Below are 17443 nucleotides of genomic sequence, written 5' to 3' on the forward strand. Positions count from 1 at the left end.
AACTTTCTTTTCAATCAGGAGTTCCGTCGGATAATCGCCAGTTAATGATAAATGCTGAAGCAACAATGAAAATCAGTAGCGATGGAGAAACTATGCAAGAAGTGTTTTCCATGCTAGGAGAAGATCGGGTAAACACAATGCAGATAGGACAATATTTACAATACTTAACAGGAAAATACTTAACTTTCGATGGAAAATACGTAAAAGTTAGTTTTAAATGAAAAGTGCAAAACGTACAAAAGCTTTTAGATATCCATACTTTTTTTTTTTACTTTAGATTATTTAAGTCTTGAACTTCTCACTAAAAACTGGTTGTAGTATTTAATACTTTCTAAACTTTATTTAATATTGTTAGAAACTATTATTCAAAGATCTTGACATTAATATTAGTGTGATTAGAAAGACATTTGTTTTTAAATTATGCTTTTTACGTAAAAATTTCCCTTATAACTTTTTTTTTACTTTAATTTACAGTTTTTGAAGTAAATAAAAGTTGATTGAGACAAAATAATTACTTTAACTTTATTTACTGTAGTATGTTTTTGTTTTTTAGCCATTTAAAGTCAGAAAATTAATTATTTCTTTGTATTAATTTGTTTTAAAGCGCTATGTATTGATTTTAAAAGTACATATAAATTAAACACCAAAAAATAAAAATAAAATTTTCTTAGTACGATGAACTTTAAATTCATTTTAAAATGAAACACGCTTTATTTGTAATGAAAAAAAAAATAAGTAGGAGATAACCAACAATTTTTTAGAACCAAAAGTATCCATTAACTCATCTTGCTTTATTTTCTTGTAGTGCAAGTATGAGTTTCATGAAACCTACGTAGAAGTTTCTTACAGCCATAACGGTGTAAAGTATCGTGGAAAACGAAGTCTTAAGGAAGACAACAAGTTTCTAGTTGATGTTGGTTCTATGATAAAAAAACAAGTTACTCTGTATTTAAAAACATATTTGTTTGCGATAATTTTGAACATAAACACATGTATAACCTTTTTTATAGACACTAATACAAATACTGAATTTATTCAACTAAACAAGTAATTCTAATTAAATAGATAGCTTCAGTGTTGAATCTGGAAGCATGCACAATTTTTTTTTTAGATTTATTAAAAATGATATTTTTTAACCTTTACCGATAAACATAGGAGAGTATTACAAGAACTGTTGTTTAAAAACATTTTTCTAAGTTTTAAGTTTTTACGTTGTGTTAACTATAATAAAATCATTACAGGATCTTATTTTAGATGACGGAAAATGTGTTTCGCAGTACGTCTATGAAAAAATTGAAGAGAAGTAACAAATACTTTTGTTGTTATTGTGTTTAAAAAAATCATTTACTTAAATAAAAAACTAAAAATTAAGGGTTTTAATAATATCAATTCAGAAATTGTAACTAATGGTAATAACAATACCTTTATTTATTGTATTTACCTTTAGACAAAACCTGCAAATTAAAACAATTTACTTATTTAAAATTCATTATTTATTATTTTATAAATGAAGTAGTATATTTTTCATGTTATTAAAAAGTTATTTCAAACCCTATATGTACTAAAACTTTTTTTCTATGATCTTATTAAACATGATACATTGATTAAAAAAGATTTGTTTAAGTTGTAAAGTTTGTTTTTACATTTTATAATTTGATTTAAGAGTCAATATAACAAAGTTTATAAGTATCTTCATAATATAACTAAGTACATATGTATCGTTAGGTTCTTATGAATAAAATGGATAATAAACATAAAATGGGGTATTAAACATTAAATGTACCAACTTAAAGAAATAAAAGCTAGAGTTTTATACAGTTTTAAACATACGTAGTAACTAAAATACCTTTAATAAACAAGTCGCATTAAATGAGAGCGCATTACACTGACGTATATAAAAGCTCGAAAAATCAGACTAATAAGTTCAATCTTGAATATTAATTAAGAATTTTAAATCAAAACAAATACACGAGTTGAGTTTTAAACAACTATTAATAATAAATAAGTATATACGTTATTAAAATAATTTAATTTTGTAAGATATACCTGTATCAAAAACTAAAATCAGTATTTTTTAAATATATCGTTAACAAAATTAAATTTGTTAATTTCTTTAACGAATATCTTTCACTAGTTGATAAACAATGCAAAACAAAAAATAACGATTTTTTACTAAATAAACGAGTGAAGTTTTAGAGTATTGATTACACTATTTTGTACAAAGTTAAATCGTTTTCGAGATAAGCAAATTTTCAACAAGACATATTAAACAAAAAATTTATGTGTTAAATGTTTGTACTATGATCGTGTCGCTTGACTTTCAGTGAGTTTTAATTGGTATCTTAGACTTATTGATTTGAGGGAAGTCTTTAACTTAATAGCTCTTCTGCGTTGCATTAATCTTTGAAGTGAATCGATTTTTATGAATAAATTGTAGTTCTGTTACAGAAGCCTTTTGTAATATATAACGTACTTTTAAAATGTGTGTTATAGTAGCTTTTTGTTTAAATTTAAGTTTAAACATATAAAACAACACAGTTAAAAAAAATCTTACATTGTGTTTTGTTTGTAATAGTAAGACTAAATTATTATTATTAAAACTAAGTTAAGCTTTTATTAAATATACTTTTAATAAAAAAATTTAAAACAAAAATTAGTCAAATTAAAAAAAAACAACTGTTTATGTTGCAGTTTTTACGATTTTATTTTATCATGTTAGATATATGCTGCATAGATACAGTGGATAGATGAAGGTTAGATTTTTTCCTTTCTGATAGGCTTTCCATAGGCTTAGCTCTATCGATTCTCTTTTGAAACATCGAACTAACTTTTTACAGATAGTGGTGTCAGTTAGTAAGTCACAGATACAAACAATAATATATATATAATTTTTAAGATTTAAAGCATAACTGACAGCTTTAAAAAGTTTTTTTGTTTATGGTTCAGAATCAGTTGCATTCTAACTTTAAAATATTAAATACCGAAAAAAATATGAACTTACTAAAAAAATAGTTGAACTAAAATGTCTTTGATTTTGTTAACAAGTAAAAAATATGGTGTATAAGACCTAAGTTAAAATACTAACATTAATAGGTTATGCAGCATACTCAATAGTTAGGTTTTGTTTTTTTAAATGCTATTGTAACAAGTTACTATTAATATTTCGCTTAAATCGTAATAACATAAACATTTAGTATATAAATTTTACAGTTTGAAAATTAGTTGAATACTTTCTCAAAAAAAAATTTAATCGTTAAACCTGAACTTTTTTTACAAAAATTTTTTAATTGCTCAGAAAAATATTTTTTGTTAAGAAAATAAAGCTAGCTTAACTGTTATACTTGAAGCATTTCTTATGTAGGTAAAAAATGAAAAAAAAGGTTAATATTGCATATAAATATTTTTTTTTACAACTTCTGCTAAAGATGAAATGTAGTATTGCTAAAGAAGTTAACTATGTTGATGACTTTTTATGCCTTGTTTTTTTACAATACTTTTTTCGAATAACCTATATAAGAAATGTTTATATTGAGTTGTTAAAGTACTAACATTCAGTTTACAACAGTTAGAGTTATTTTTAAACTTAAAAGTTTAACATATATATGCTATATGTTTATAAATTAACTTAAATGTGGTTTTACTACTAAATTCATCCTTAATAACTTTATAAACAAATTTCCAAGTAGAATTAAAAAGAAAACTATTATGACATTATACAAAAAAAAAACTTGTGTATAGAGGTTTTTATATTAATTGGAGCCTTAGATTAATAGCTAAATACTCTTAATGAACTAGATTAAACTATAAGGGTCTTTTTCTAAAGTAAAAATAATACTGCGTATGTAAGAACAAATAAAATCAATGACACTTTCGTACGACAATCAAGCATCTGAGAAATAAATTGCAATCAATTTAATTTAACAGCTAATAACAAAACATTTTCATTTGTGTTATCGAATTGATTCCAAACAATTTTTAATGTTTGTGCTTCACTATCAAAATAACGTTTGTTTATGGTAATAAAATTGGTTTTGCGCTATAAAATAAACTAGACATCCTAGCTACTTGTTCAACAGAATAACTATCCAGAATAACAATAATAAGTATTGAAAAAAATATTACAAATTATTTGTCTCCAAATATTTTTTTATGATTCATTTCTATCTAAATTTTTATCCATGAAAAATTCTATAAAAATTTATCAAAGTTTGTACAAAATACATTTTAAAGAGTTCTTAAAAATATTATACAGAAGTTTTATATTGAAGAGTTGAATGAAGTTTAAAGGCAAATAAGTTTATAACCAATGATAACTAATCAAATAAAAAATGAAAAAATTAATTATAAAAATTGGTCAAAATCTATTAACAGTCTTTCTCTAACAGCAAATTTTCTTAAACTTAAACTTCAAACAACTTTTTGGTAAACTTATAACTATAAATACATAAAAAAAAAATCTAATTGAAAAACAAACCTTACCATTATAAGCTATATAAGAATATTTCAGTTTAAAGATTAGAGGTTAAGACTTAACTCCTGAATGATATTAAAAGAAAAAAAGTAAAGACAGCGACTGCCTGTTGAAGTTGGACAATTAAATTAGTTGTATGAATTTTTCATTGCTTTGTTTTGTGTTATGGTTTAACGTTTATCTGAAATAAACTACTTTAACAACAATGAATAAGAAAAACACTTTTAATAATAGAACATAGATTTTATATAAGTTTAATTAAAATTACTTTAAAACTAAATATAAGTTTAACTCTACAATATTTAAACTACTAACAATATGTATATATAGAAAATAACATGATTGTATAAACTTAATCATTTTCCCCAGAGCCGACTTGAAAGGCTTTTAAATAAATTTAAAAGAAAACTCAAATAAAAAAAAAACGTTCCTTAAAAACAATTTTATTTTTAGCTAGTTATACGTTTTTACTAAACCTTTTTAAACCATTTTAAAAATCAATACGTTGTTATTATTTAAACTTTGTATTATAGGTAAGTTTTATTTATGTTAGAATCAGTTCTAAGTAAAGCTAAAGTGGATGTTAAGTACCAGTAAAAATATGTTTGTTTTCCAGTAGTACGTTTTTGATTACGTAAAGTTAAAGTTATGACTAAAAATGCCTTTTTTTCCTGAAAACATAAAAAATATATTGCAACGAATAAACAGAAAAAAACCTCTTGATGAAAGTTATCTTAATACAGATCTTCGTAGATGTCTTGGTGTAAAAGATCTTACGGTACTCGGTGTAAGTTAACTTTACTTTTTTTTTTAAGTTATAAGAAATTTTATATCATGACCAGAATTAGATTTAAAATCAGTTTAATTTGTTTACACCGCATATATATTTCTAATTTTGTTTTTAAATTAAAGTTTCAAACTTACTTCGGTTTATTTCTTTTTTTAGATGAGTGGAATGCTTGGGGCAGGGCTGTATGTTTTAACTGGGACTGTCGCAAAAAATACGGCTGGCCCTGCAGTAATTTTGAGCTACATGATAGCGTCTGCAGCTGCTTTTTTGTCTGCTCTATGTTACGCTGAATTTGGTTCTAAAATTCCTTCGACAGGTTTTTTATATTGCACTGTATACGTGTAATTATTTCAAATAATTAAAATTCTACAAAATGTTATAAGACGCTTTACACAATTTAAAAATTTTCTAAATAAAAAATAGTGCTTAATATACTACTTACTTTAAAATAGGCTCTTCATATGTATTTACTTACATTACTATGGGTGAATTTTGGGGATTTTTAATGGGCTGGAACATGGTTTTGGAACATGGCGTTGGTTCTGCATCGGTTGCTAAAGCATGGAGCGGCTACATAGATGCAGTGATGGGTTATCCCGTGAAAGTTTGTGTTTTTGCAAAAAGCTAACCATAAAACATTATTTTCTTTAAAATATTTCATTTTGCTGTCAATTTTTATCATAACTTACATCTTTGTATGATTGTAACTTCTTCTAAATAATAACTACACAGAGATTTTTCATCGCTAATCTGTCTCTCGAAAATCACCGGCCTCTTGGAGAGTACCCCGATTTGGTAGCATTGGCAGTAGTGCTAATTTTGTGCTGCCTTGTCGGTTTAGGAGCGGAGTCGTCTTCTAAGTTTAATCTTCTTTTCATGTTTATCAACATGGTTGTTGTTCTTTTCATTATTATAACAGGTTTGCTTTTGTTTGTAAGTCATAGAAATTAACAACTTTTATTAACTGACTTTTTAAGATATTAAACATTCTAGTACTTTTAAGGACCGTTATTGCACTTAAACTCTAAAACGACTAATTTTAGTGTAGTATGTTTAATGCACGTTAATGTTTTATATTGTAAACAAAACGGTAAGCTTATATACTTAAACGACAAAATACCTTTATTTTTGTTGATCTTCTCAATTTTGTATTTTATAAGCTAAATAAAATAAATATAATGTTTTTATTTATACAACTCAGCTTAATTTGAATTGTTATACATAAAGCCTTATAGGTTTAATCGTTTAAAAAAATTGGACGTCACTACTTTATATATTGACAACAAGTGTTTTTTTTTAAGTTTATTTTGAAAACTAGGTTTGAAATTCAAATTACAAAGCAACAAAAAGATACTAAAGTTTTAAGAAGATTTCTTAGATTTTATTTAATTTTTAACTACACAAATTGTGATTTTAAAGCTGACCATTAATATTGAAATGGCTAATTCGTAAGTATGAATGTTTAACTACGATAAATTAGTTTTAGTGACTTATAACTCCTAACTTATAGTTTTATTTGATAGTTAGATAGTAAAATAGTCATTTAGCTTTTATCTAAATATAGTAGTTTGTTTTGGTAATATTTTCTGGTTTTACTTTCGCTGCATATTTTAAATAATTTATTAATTAGCATGACTCTAAAATATTTTTTTAGAGATTTATTTTAAGCACTGACGACTTCTTTGAGCAAAACTTAGTTGGCCAAATAAACTTAAAAAAAACATTTAACGTATCGGGTAATTATAATAAACTAATTGTGCATTTATCTTCAAAATGTGTTCCTGAATTTTATTTACACAGTTACAAATTATTCTTATTAATATTTATAAAGTAAATGAAGGTAAGTCTATATAGTTCGATTTTTTAAGGTTTTTGCTTAGCCGATGTAAACAACTGGACTAAAGTAGAGGATGGATTTTGGCATTTTGGATTTGCTGGTGTTTTAAGCGGTGCTTCAAGATGTTTTTTCGCTTATGCCGGGTGATACTTAGCTTTTTCAAAGATTTTAATCAAATTTAAGTTTTGTAATAGTTTATTTAATCAATGTATGTCTAATTCTTAAATATAAAGAATTATAGGGTCGATATTTAACTAAGCAATAACTAAAAATGTGTTAAGAGGTTTACAAAGTTCTTAATATATACTTTTAAATTCAGTTCGTTCAAAACAAGTTTGTATTCTAATTTTAGGTACTATCCTAATTTAAGTTCAGGTTAGTACTTTTAAATGTAAATCACTTTGAAAAAAAGTTGTTTCGAAACAAAGATATAAAAAAAATAATATTTTTTTTTTTGAAATTCATAGTGATTTTTAAAAACCAAAACTTAATACGAAGCTAAAATATGTAGAAATTTTTAACTTGTCCTTATTTTTCATGTTTTAAACCTTTTTTTTTTGTAAATTTATCATGTTGTCTTTTATTTTTTAATTTTTTTAAATGTTAGTTTGCTAAAGTATACTAACTATTTAAACAGTTTAAAAAATAGTGATCATTAAATTATTTATTTTGAGTTTTTAACAAAGTTATTAGATTGTTTAAAAAATATTTGCTAACCTGAAAAAGTTCACTAAAATTAGATTATTTTTGTTTTTAGTTTCGATGTTATAGCGTCATCTTGTGAGGAAGCTCGTAACCCACGCAGAGATATACCAATAGCATTGGCAATAAGTTTAATTACCGTCACAATTTCTTACATTGGAGTATCTGCTGTTCTTACTCTAATGGTTCCTTGGTAATAAGTTTTATTAAAATGATAAATTTTAACAAATTAACCAAAAGTCTTCAACTGTTTTCGACTTTCTATTGCATTATATGTACACTTTAAAAGGAAAACTATGGGTAAACATTTACATTTCTTAGTTAGTAAAAATATCTGTACTTAGTAAAAATCAAATAAAAGTTTAAGTTGTAACTAGTTTATAAAAAATATATTTAGTAATAAGCTTATTTAATTTAGACACTACATTTTTTAAAAATGTCACTCTACAATTTACTATATATAAGCAATTAAAAACATTTACACTATTAATGTTAACGAATTTTTATAAGTTTACAATATGCCTTAGGTGATTAAAATAATAATAAACTAAGGTGACTATGCTGTTTATATTATGCTTTTTAATAACGTATCTTTTAAAATTGTTTTGTTGTATAGCTTTATATTTACTTTAGGAACTTTAATATATGCTCAATTTTAAGTTTTTAACAGCATACTCATCAATTTTTTAAAGTAATACTTCTATAAAACCTATATTATTCAATGTTACGGTAAAACAACTAAACCATTGAGATTTTAATCAAATCTAGTTTTACAAAATACTATTAAATGGGTTTAAAACTGTGTTTAGAAAAAACGTTCATCTAGTTTAGTTTAGTTGTAACTTTTAATTTTTTGAATAAATTATAACATAAGTATTTTAAACAATATCTAAAAAAATATCCATTAAACATTAAAAGCTTAGTATTTTTTAAATGATTGTTAAGCCTATGATGAAGCGCAATTATTGTGTTAGTGAAATCATTTAATTATACAGGACATACTTTGGTTTTGATCAAAAACAAGATTAAGTGGATGATAGCAAATATAAATGAATAATTTATGCAATCTCTATAGCTGTCTACTAAATTATTTATTGTGCAAGCTTGCTGGACATTGACTTGAGAATTTTCATTTAAAATTTGTTTAAAGTTTTAATCTAAACAAAATTAATGTTTTAATTTAAAATTTTTGAGGAAACTAGTAATGAGTTTTCTATTTCATAATTTATTTTTTAGTCAGGATATAAAAAAACTATAAGTATTGAAATTATTTTAAACTTAATCATTTTATAGCCCTGCCTGCTAACGGTTTTCACAGACTTCTTTTATTAAGTACATTTAAAATAAACTTCAAGCGCTCTGCAATAATTAGTTTAAATAAATTTTGTTTTACTTTCAATTCTGTTTTATCAACTAGTTTTTTTCCCAAAGCTAAAAAGAAAATTGAGGGTTTACTTGTTTTTATTGTACCTTTAGTCAAGAAATTTAATGCTGTGTGTTGTAAATTAAGCTTTAAGAAACACACCTGCAATAAAAATTTGTTAGCACTTGGGAAAAACCTATGTCTAAAAATATAGTTTAGGTAGCTATATGTATCTTACATATACAAGTTTTATTTTTTTATAAGTTTTAAGCCTTTTGAGCTTGGTCTTAATCATGTAAGCTGCCGGAAATACTTATTTTAAAGAGGTACTACAAGAAAAAATGAAGTAGATGTTTTTAGTCAATTTAAAACTTGATGATGAAAATTGTTTTTAAGGAATCAAATTGTACCGGAATCAGCTTTTACAGATGTTTATTCCCATCACGAGGGCTGGAAATGGGCGCAGATTGTTGTGACATGTGGGGCATTATGCACTATGACAACAAGCATGTTTTCGGGTGAGCACGTAAAATCTTCGAAATTATTTTACAGTCATTAAAAACAAATATTTACGAAAATTATAAAATTTCAATACATTTTTCTAAATGTTATAGTTTACTTAAGACACATTAGTGCTTATAAGTAATATAGGAATCTAAACATTTTTTTAAAACTACCTGATATTTTTTAGACGAACACGTGTAATTATAACTTTCAAAACACTCAAAAAACTTTTAAAAACTAATCACAGGTCTTTTTGTTTTACCAAGAATTTTGTATGCTATTGCTAAAGATGGACTTCTTTGTCCCTTACTTGCTAAAGTTAATTACAAAACACAGGTGAAGTTAAACATTTACGTTTATTCTTTGAGATGTTGTTTTTGAGATGTTACATTACATTAATTAAATTCAATTTGTTTTAAAATTAGTACTTATTACCTAATTATACACTGATAAGCTTGAATTTTCGAATATGTAACACTTTAGTTTTTTGTTTAGGTTTTCATACATGAATAACTTTTTTAAAAACATTATAGATAAGCAACATTGTTATGTGGTGTTTATTATTTTGTTATACTTGAAAAGATCGCAATTTTTTGTCACCGAAACCAGGTAGTAAATAAAATATTTAATTTACACACCTTTATTTAAGATGTTGTTTTGAAATTGAAAAAATACTTAAAAGCAAATGTTAAACATTATAATTATTAAAATTTATAATTATTGCAATAAGGTCCCGTTGTGGTCTGTTTCACTGACGGGGATTTTATGCGGAGGCATGGCGACTTTGTTCGATTTGGAAACTCTGGTGCAGTTCATGTCGATCGGAACGCTTACGTCATATTCGTTCGTAGCCGCATGCGTCATATTGTTGCGTTACGGTGCTGTTGACGACTCTTCACTTGTACAACTATCAAACAGTCCTTTTCCAGTTGATATTGACAAAAAGTTACTACTTTTACCTGCATATTTAGTGACATTTAATTTGTAATAATTATTTTTCAATAGATTTATAAAATGAACTAAACTTTTAGAACGTATGTGTAAGTAACAACTTTTATTTGTGTTTAAACACAAAGCTGTTTGAAAAATTAAATTTTGCATAAAAACTGTTTTCTAGTTAAATGGATGTATTTCATAAAAAATATATAAGTAAATAAAAAGTTATTGAACTTAAGTGAACCTATAGGAAGTATAGTTTTAAATTTTTTTTTAAGTTGCTAGATATACTGAAAGTTGTTATCAAAGTATTAATCTTTTTTCTTTCGTTTAGCGACGAACCTTCTTACCCAAAATCAAAAGAAAATGCTACAAATGAAGAACCAGGTTACTTATAAAAAACTGTTTATATAAATCTGATAAACTCATTTAAGTTTTTTTTACTGGCCAATTTTTATAACAGGATTATTTTGTTAACTGATATTCTAAAATCCTATTTACGGTAATAAATACTTTAGATTTAGACACATAAATAACTGCTTAGTTGTACTTTATGTAGAGATAAAAACTTTTATCTAAATTAATGCTGAAAATAAAAATAAAGTAGGTTTATCATACATTTCAGAGAGCTAATCAAAGATGTTTTTTTGGATAAAGATTTTATTATACTTTTTAACGTCATAAACGAATTTTTTTTTTTAATTAAATATTTTTGTACCTGCGACCCGCTGGCTAAATGCATCTCGCAAAGAATAAAACTGCAGCCCGCGTACCTTGTACCTTTCAATTAAAAACATACACTTATAAAATTTAAAAAAAAGGGAATAAATTTAAGTTAGGCTCTTAGTTTGATAATGACTAACACTAGACAAGGGGAGCCGAACATTTCTAACTAGCATTCATTTCTAACCCAATCATTTCTAACGCTATCACATCTAATCCGACCATTTTTAAGCCGATTCCATATAACTTGATCATTTTTAACCGGAACAACCTGATCAGTAATTTTTTTTTTAAGTTTAGACTTTGACTCCAATAGATTTCTCTCTTTTGAAAATGGTCCTCAGTTTCTACTAAAAGACGAGTCATCCTGTATTCTACTGAAAAAATTGAGACGGGTCTGTTTTGCACGAAGTCACTTTTGGACGGAGGGTCAATTTTGCACGAGTGACAGCTTTGCACAGGTGTCAATTTTGTACGAAGCGTCATTATATTACAGTTAACTTGTTTAAGTTACCGCTACAACCGCCGCTCAACAAGCGTACAAAAGGAACCGCTTACCGACCACGGGTAAGGATTAGTGGTAATAGTGATAGTAAACCACTGGATTAGCAAAGATCAGGTTAGAAATGATCGGGTTAGAAGTGATTGCGGGTTGGAAATGATACTAAACCAATATATGTACTTTTTTTTTGTTTATGATTGTAATTTATTATTAATTAGTACAACTATTTTAAATAAGTGCGGTCTGTGGAAGACATTTTTTGTATAATGCGGCCTGCGAGAATTTTTTTCTAGAAAAGTTGGCCTGAGATTTTTAAATGGCTAGAATATAGTTTAAATCTATAAAAACACACTAGTTGAAGAATTTAACAAATCATAGATATTTTTTTCATACACTAGTCTTACTTAGGTTACGAAATACAGCTTCAAAATTACAAAAAATGCTATAGTAATACTTGATTTTTGATATGAAAATACTTTTATATCATATACATTCATTTTCAGCTTAAACTTATTAATGTTTGTAGATTCTTAAGTTTTTAAGTTAATATAAATATAACAAGTTTAATAGTTAAAAAAAAAGAAGTAATGTAAAAATTGTATTAAATCTTAAAATTAAAACTAAATCCTTTTTTTTTCTAAAATTAAGTTAGTGTTCTAGTGGAGACGTATAGGTTTTACAAAAGAATGAACTAAGTTCTCTAGTGTAGCGGTTCTTGACCTTTTATTCATGTTTTACCTCATTTTGGAAGATTATTACCAAATCTACCCCTTTCTTGCCAAACTTACCCCTTAATGTACAAAATAGTGTATAATTTTCAGGATTTTTTATTTTATTTTTATTTTAAGCTTATTAAGTATAAAAAATCTCTAAATTTTATGAGCTTATTTACCTTAAATTTAGTTACAGTTAAATATCAACTTACAAATTAAAAGTCGAATTAACAAACATTAATTTAAATAATTTGTAACAAACAAAATTTACCCCTAAAACAAGGGAATTTACCCCAAAGGGTATAGTTACCCCAGGTTAAGAATAGCTGCTCTAGTGGAACAGCATTAAATTTTACAAGAGTGAACTTTAATTTTTTATTATTTTATTTATTTATTTTTGTTTTATATATTGCACTATAGTTTATTTATTTTTTACTATCAAGCAGCAGCTAGTAACGAGAAAAGAATGTTTGGAGAAACTTCACTTTTGGTCAACAACCTGCAAATTGAAAGACCCGTGCAAACGTCTGCTGAAAGTTTAAGCAAGAAACAAAAAGTTAAACTAAAAGATGATTACAGCGAGGGAAGACTTGCAAGCCTGTTATCTAAATGCAATATTGATGACATCATACTAGTTTCACTGACTACATCGGTAGGTTGTGCCACTGTCGGGATGCTGATTATTGTTTACGGACTAGAACTTTTAAAGAACGGATCCTGGCTGGCGTGGATAACATTAATTGTTTCAATAGCATCCGCTGCATGGTTTCTTTTTATTCTTTGCGCCCACGATCAAAACAAAACGGATAAAAACTCTGAAGACGTAAAAACATTTAATGTAAGTTTTGTTGCAAAAAGTTCATAAAACTTTTTTTTTAAGTTGTTGTTTAAAAAAATAGGTTTCCTAAAATTTAATTTATCCAAAGCTATATTAAAAAAATATTTTGCTATGATATATCCTATTAATCTATATAATATTTACCTGTATCTTCTAAACATGTAGTAGCCTACCTATTTAAAAACTTTTGTTCATTGTTATAATCAACTTATATTCCTAGTTCGTATTTAGACTTTTTTTTTCATTGTTTTATGTTTTGTATTTAACATAATTAGATACTATATATAATTTTGAGGAAAGTTTTCAAACCAAAACTTAAAGTTTTAAGAAAAAATATGTTGTAATGAACCTTTTGTCTAAGTCTAACAAGTGTTACCACTTAAGTTTATAAAAAACTTCTTTTTTTTTGCTTTTATCAACTGACTTGTATTGAATTTAATTTAATTCTTTTATCAAACCAACACAAAAAATGTGCTATTACACAACTATTAACGCTTTAACACTTTTTTATAAAATTTGTAGGTTCCTTTTGTTCCTATACTACCTTATATTTGCATAATAGTCAACATATTTTTGATGATAAAGCTAGAACCAATGACTTGGCTACGTCTTGTTATATGGATAGCTGTAGGTTAGTATACTTAACTATTAATGGTAAGATAAAATAAGACTTTGAATTTTATTGTCAAAATTATTTTCAGTACAGAATAATTTAAAATGTTTACTTATAATTTGATACAAAATAGTTCTTTTCGATAAATACCTCCAACATTTTAATATTTTATAAAAACAATCATGTATACGAACTGAATATAAGTTTAAACAAATTATAACTTTTCTATTTATGTATAAGTCTACTTTTCTGGTTTTATCATATGTATTAATAAAATCTAAAGTAGTAAATGAAATCACTAAATAAAACTATTTAAAGTGTTCATGTTAATGATAAAACAAACTTAAAATTTTAATGTTTTTATAGTATGTCTGTTGTCTTGTTTATTAATTTGTAGAGTAACTAGTGTTTAGTTTTATACAAATAACTATAACAAATCTTGAAGTAAATTAAAAAACAAACTAAACGGATATAAATAAACAAAATGCAAAAAATAACTAGCGTACGTTTTAAATAGTATAAAACAGGTATATATATATCTTTTTTAACAAAAAATAACGCTCAAAATATTGGTCCTAGGATCTGGTGTACAAAAAAAAAGTTCGGTTACCGAGTCACACACCACTTTGATACCTTTTTACGTCTTGTCCAGGACCATCTATATTTTTATAGCATTTATACTTTTGTTACTTCTTAAATACTTGAAATTAAAACTGACATTTTTAGGTATGGCAGTGTACTTTTTATATGGATATCATTACAGCCTACTTAATCCTGATCATAAAGAAGTAACAACCTGTTGGGATGCGATAATAAAAAGATGCCAAAATACAACAAGCAACAATGTAATGAATAAATTGGTCAGAAAACCGTCTATGGAACAGCAACTTATAGTTTCGGATGAAGAATAGCCTTTTAATAAACTTCTAGATAGATGTTTTTAATACAGTCAATTTTTGAAATTTTAAGATTTTTTTACTATTTTTTTTTCTAATAGGGTAATTAAAAATGATGACACCTCTTTCTTTTTTAAATTAAAAAAGCAGTTATATTTTATTCAAAAAACATTTTAAATATAACTAAAGATCCACACAGTGCGAAACCTTGTTTTGTAATTAGGATTCGTTTTGATAAAATCTCGACAAAAGTTATGTAAAAAAATATCATTTATCGTAGTTGTATTTTACAAAAACAAACTAATTCTTTTATAAATAATTAAAAACTACAATCAGTCTAATAAAATTATTTTTACTTCATTGTCATTTGAATTTTTATAAGAATGCTTAAAGTTATATAAAAGAAATACTTTTTGTAAAGTATTTTTTAACTTAGTAATATTAGTATTGTTTATTGAACGACAAAAAATACGCTTAAAAAGTTTGGTTCAAGGACCTGTTGTACAAAAAACCTTTTAGTTATCGAGTCGTACACCACAACAGTTTAATGTGATGTCCAGGACAGAACTATTTCTCTAACCTTCAACTTTTAAGAATAATGTAACTAGTTCTTATCTTAAATAAAAACGTTTTCACTTAAAGTATTCTAATGGATGTAAATTCCAGATCCGGCAAAAAAAAGTTTATTTCTTTAAACTTAACTAAAATTATATACTAAAAAAATGGTTTTAATCGTATTTCAACCCAATTTTTTAAATAACTTGGTAAATTTTCAATAATGTTAGATAAAACCAAGTTAAGTTGTTTTAGTTTAGCTTTTCGAATTTTTTTAAGAGTTAAACCAATTAAATATTCTTGTTATTATTATTTTTCAAATTACTGCTACACAATTCATAAGAATGCTAATTCACTGTCAACAATACGCACAAAACAAAAACAACAGCCTGAACACAAATAGCTAATTCAGTATATAAATGTACAATAAAACCAAATATGTACATGTACATATGTATTTAAATTTTTAATTGATTTTATATAGTTTTTCGAAATATGTATTGGTTTTAATACGTAGTTTATTGCGAATAGTTGAATTTAAAATGTACAGTACGTATGTTTCATAACAACAATGAAGTTGTTTTTTATTCTGAGCTGTAATTCAAACTTAATTGCACTTTACTTAACATTATTACACAAAAAACAAAAAAGATAGTGACGTAATTATTTCATTTTTTGGAAGAAAAATTTCTGTGCAAAAAATAAACTTCCCTCTATAAAAAACGACTATGATTCACATAACTACAGATAAGTGACTATAACACTAAATACTTTTAAATTTCTTGAATTTTAAGAAGATATTTTTCACATGTCGACAAGACGATATGAATTTGCTCCATTTATTTAAGCAACCCTCTTTTTTCAACGCATAAATAACGGCAGTTGATTCTTTTAAGCACGGCCTAAAGACACCGTGATTACCATCTCCTATTGGCTGTGCTCCTATTGGCTGTGATTCCAAGGTATTCTAAAGTCAATGTATTTGATTTTTAGGTCACAAACGTACTTTGAAATCTCAGTCTCATTTTCACACACAACCTTTAAAATATTTTTAATGGTTAGCATATTGAAATCTGTACTGAGTTTCTAAACGAAGCTGATATAGAACTTCTTCTCAGAATCAGAGCTAACTGATGCCTTGTAAATAATATTCTCCGAACGGCAATTGCCCCCTTTCAAATCATATTTGCAGCCAATTACATTGATTCTGAATTAGATTAGTTTTATTTAATATTTTTTAGTTATGTGATTAAATTAATCTCTTCAATTTAAATATTCGTATTATTATTATGTTTTTAATTTCTGCTATAAAATTCATAGGACTGTTAAGTCACTGTCAACAGTACGCACAAAACCGAACACACACAAAACCGAAAGGTTCCTTTGTACACCTGGTCCTTAGACCAAACTTTTTGTGCGCTTTTTTTATCGTTAAATAAACAATATAAACAGAAATAACAACGTAAATACAAATAACTAATCCAGTATACGATGTGTAATAAAACCAAATACGTACATGTAAATAAATAGAATTTTCATTGATTTTATATAGTTTTTAGAAATATGTATTGGTTTTTATATGTAGTTTATTGCGAATATTTAAATTTAAAAATAACAGTACATATGTTTCAATAAAACGTATTAACAGAGACATAGTATGCAAATAACTAACTTGCATTTTATATCTGTTAAAGATTACTTAAAATCGAAACAAAATAAAAAGATAGTGGATTATTTTTGTTAAAATGTTTTTTGTTAGATTTATAAATTTTCTGCCGATATTTGCTTTAACTGAATTACTGACTGGTGAATTATACCAAATCGTATTTCGTTTTATTTTATTTTTTTGTTTGTTTTTTTTTTTTTGCTCCGTTTTTTCAAAGTTAGCTTTATCATTGTAACCGCATTTTTTCATTATTAATTTGTAATCGTGTTTTGTCTTTAAAAAGTTTTCTTCGTTTATTGATCTTTTATCTAAACGTTCATTAATTGTATTTGGT

At 25.6% G+C, this 17443-nt stretch overlaps 1 protein-coding gene across 1 annotated transcript; it reads left to right on the forward strand.

Annotated features, from left to right (window-relative positions):
* The first annotated feature begins 5171 nt into the window (after positions 1-5171).
* On the forward strand, positions 5172-14903 carry LOC145837266 (cationic amino acid transporter 4-like). Its single transcript, XM_082945073.1, has 13 exons — positions 5172-5258; positions 5418-5577; positions 5714-5865; positions 5994-6180; positions 7130-7241; positions 7856-7993; positions 9560-9681; positions 9915-10003; positions 10398-10612; positions 10938-10990; positions 12985-13379; positions 13902-14010; positions 14719-14903. The coding sequence occupies exons 2-13, from the start codon at positions 5418-5420 to the stop codon at positions 14901-14903; spliced, it is 1917 nt and encodes a 638-aa protein (XP_082801199.1). The 5' UTR covers positions 5172-5258.
* Positions 14904-17443: the final 2540 nt, after the last annotated feature.

The sequence above is a fragment of the Thalia democratica genome, chromosome 1 (genome assembly GCF_965202585.1).
Source record: "Thalia democratica chromosome 1, ktThaDemo2.hap1.1, whole genome shotgun sequence".
In the NCBI taxonomy this organism is placed as follows: domain Eukaryota; kingdom Metazoa; phylum Chordata; class Thaliacea; order Salpida; family Salpidae; genus Thalia; species Thalia democratica.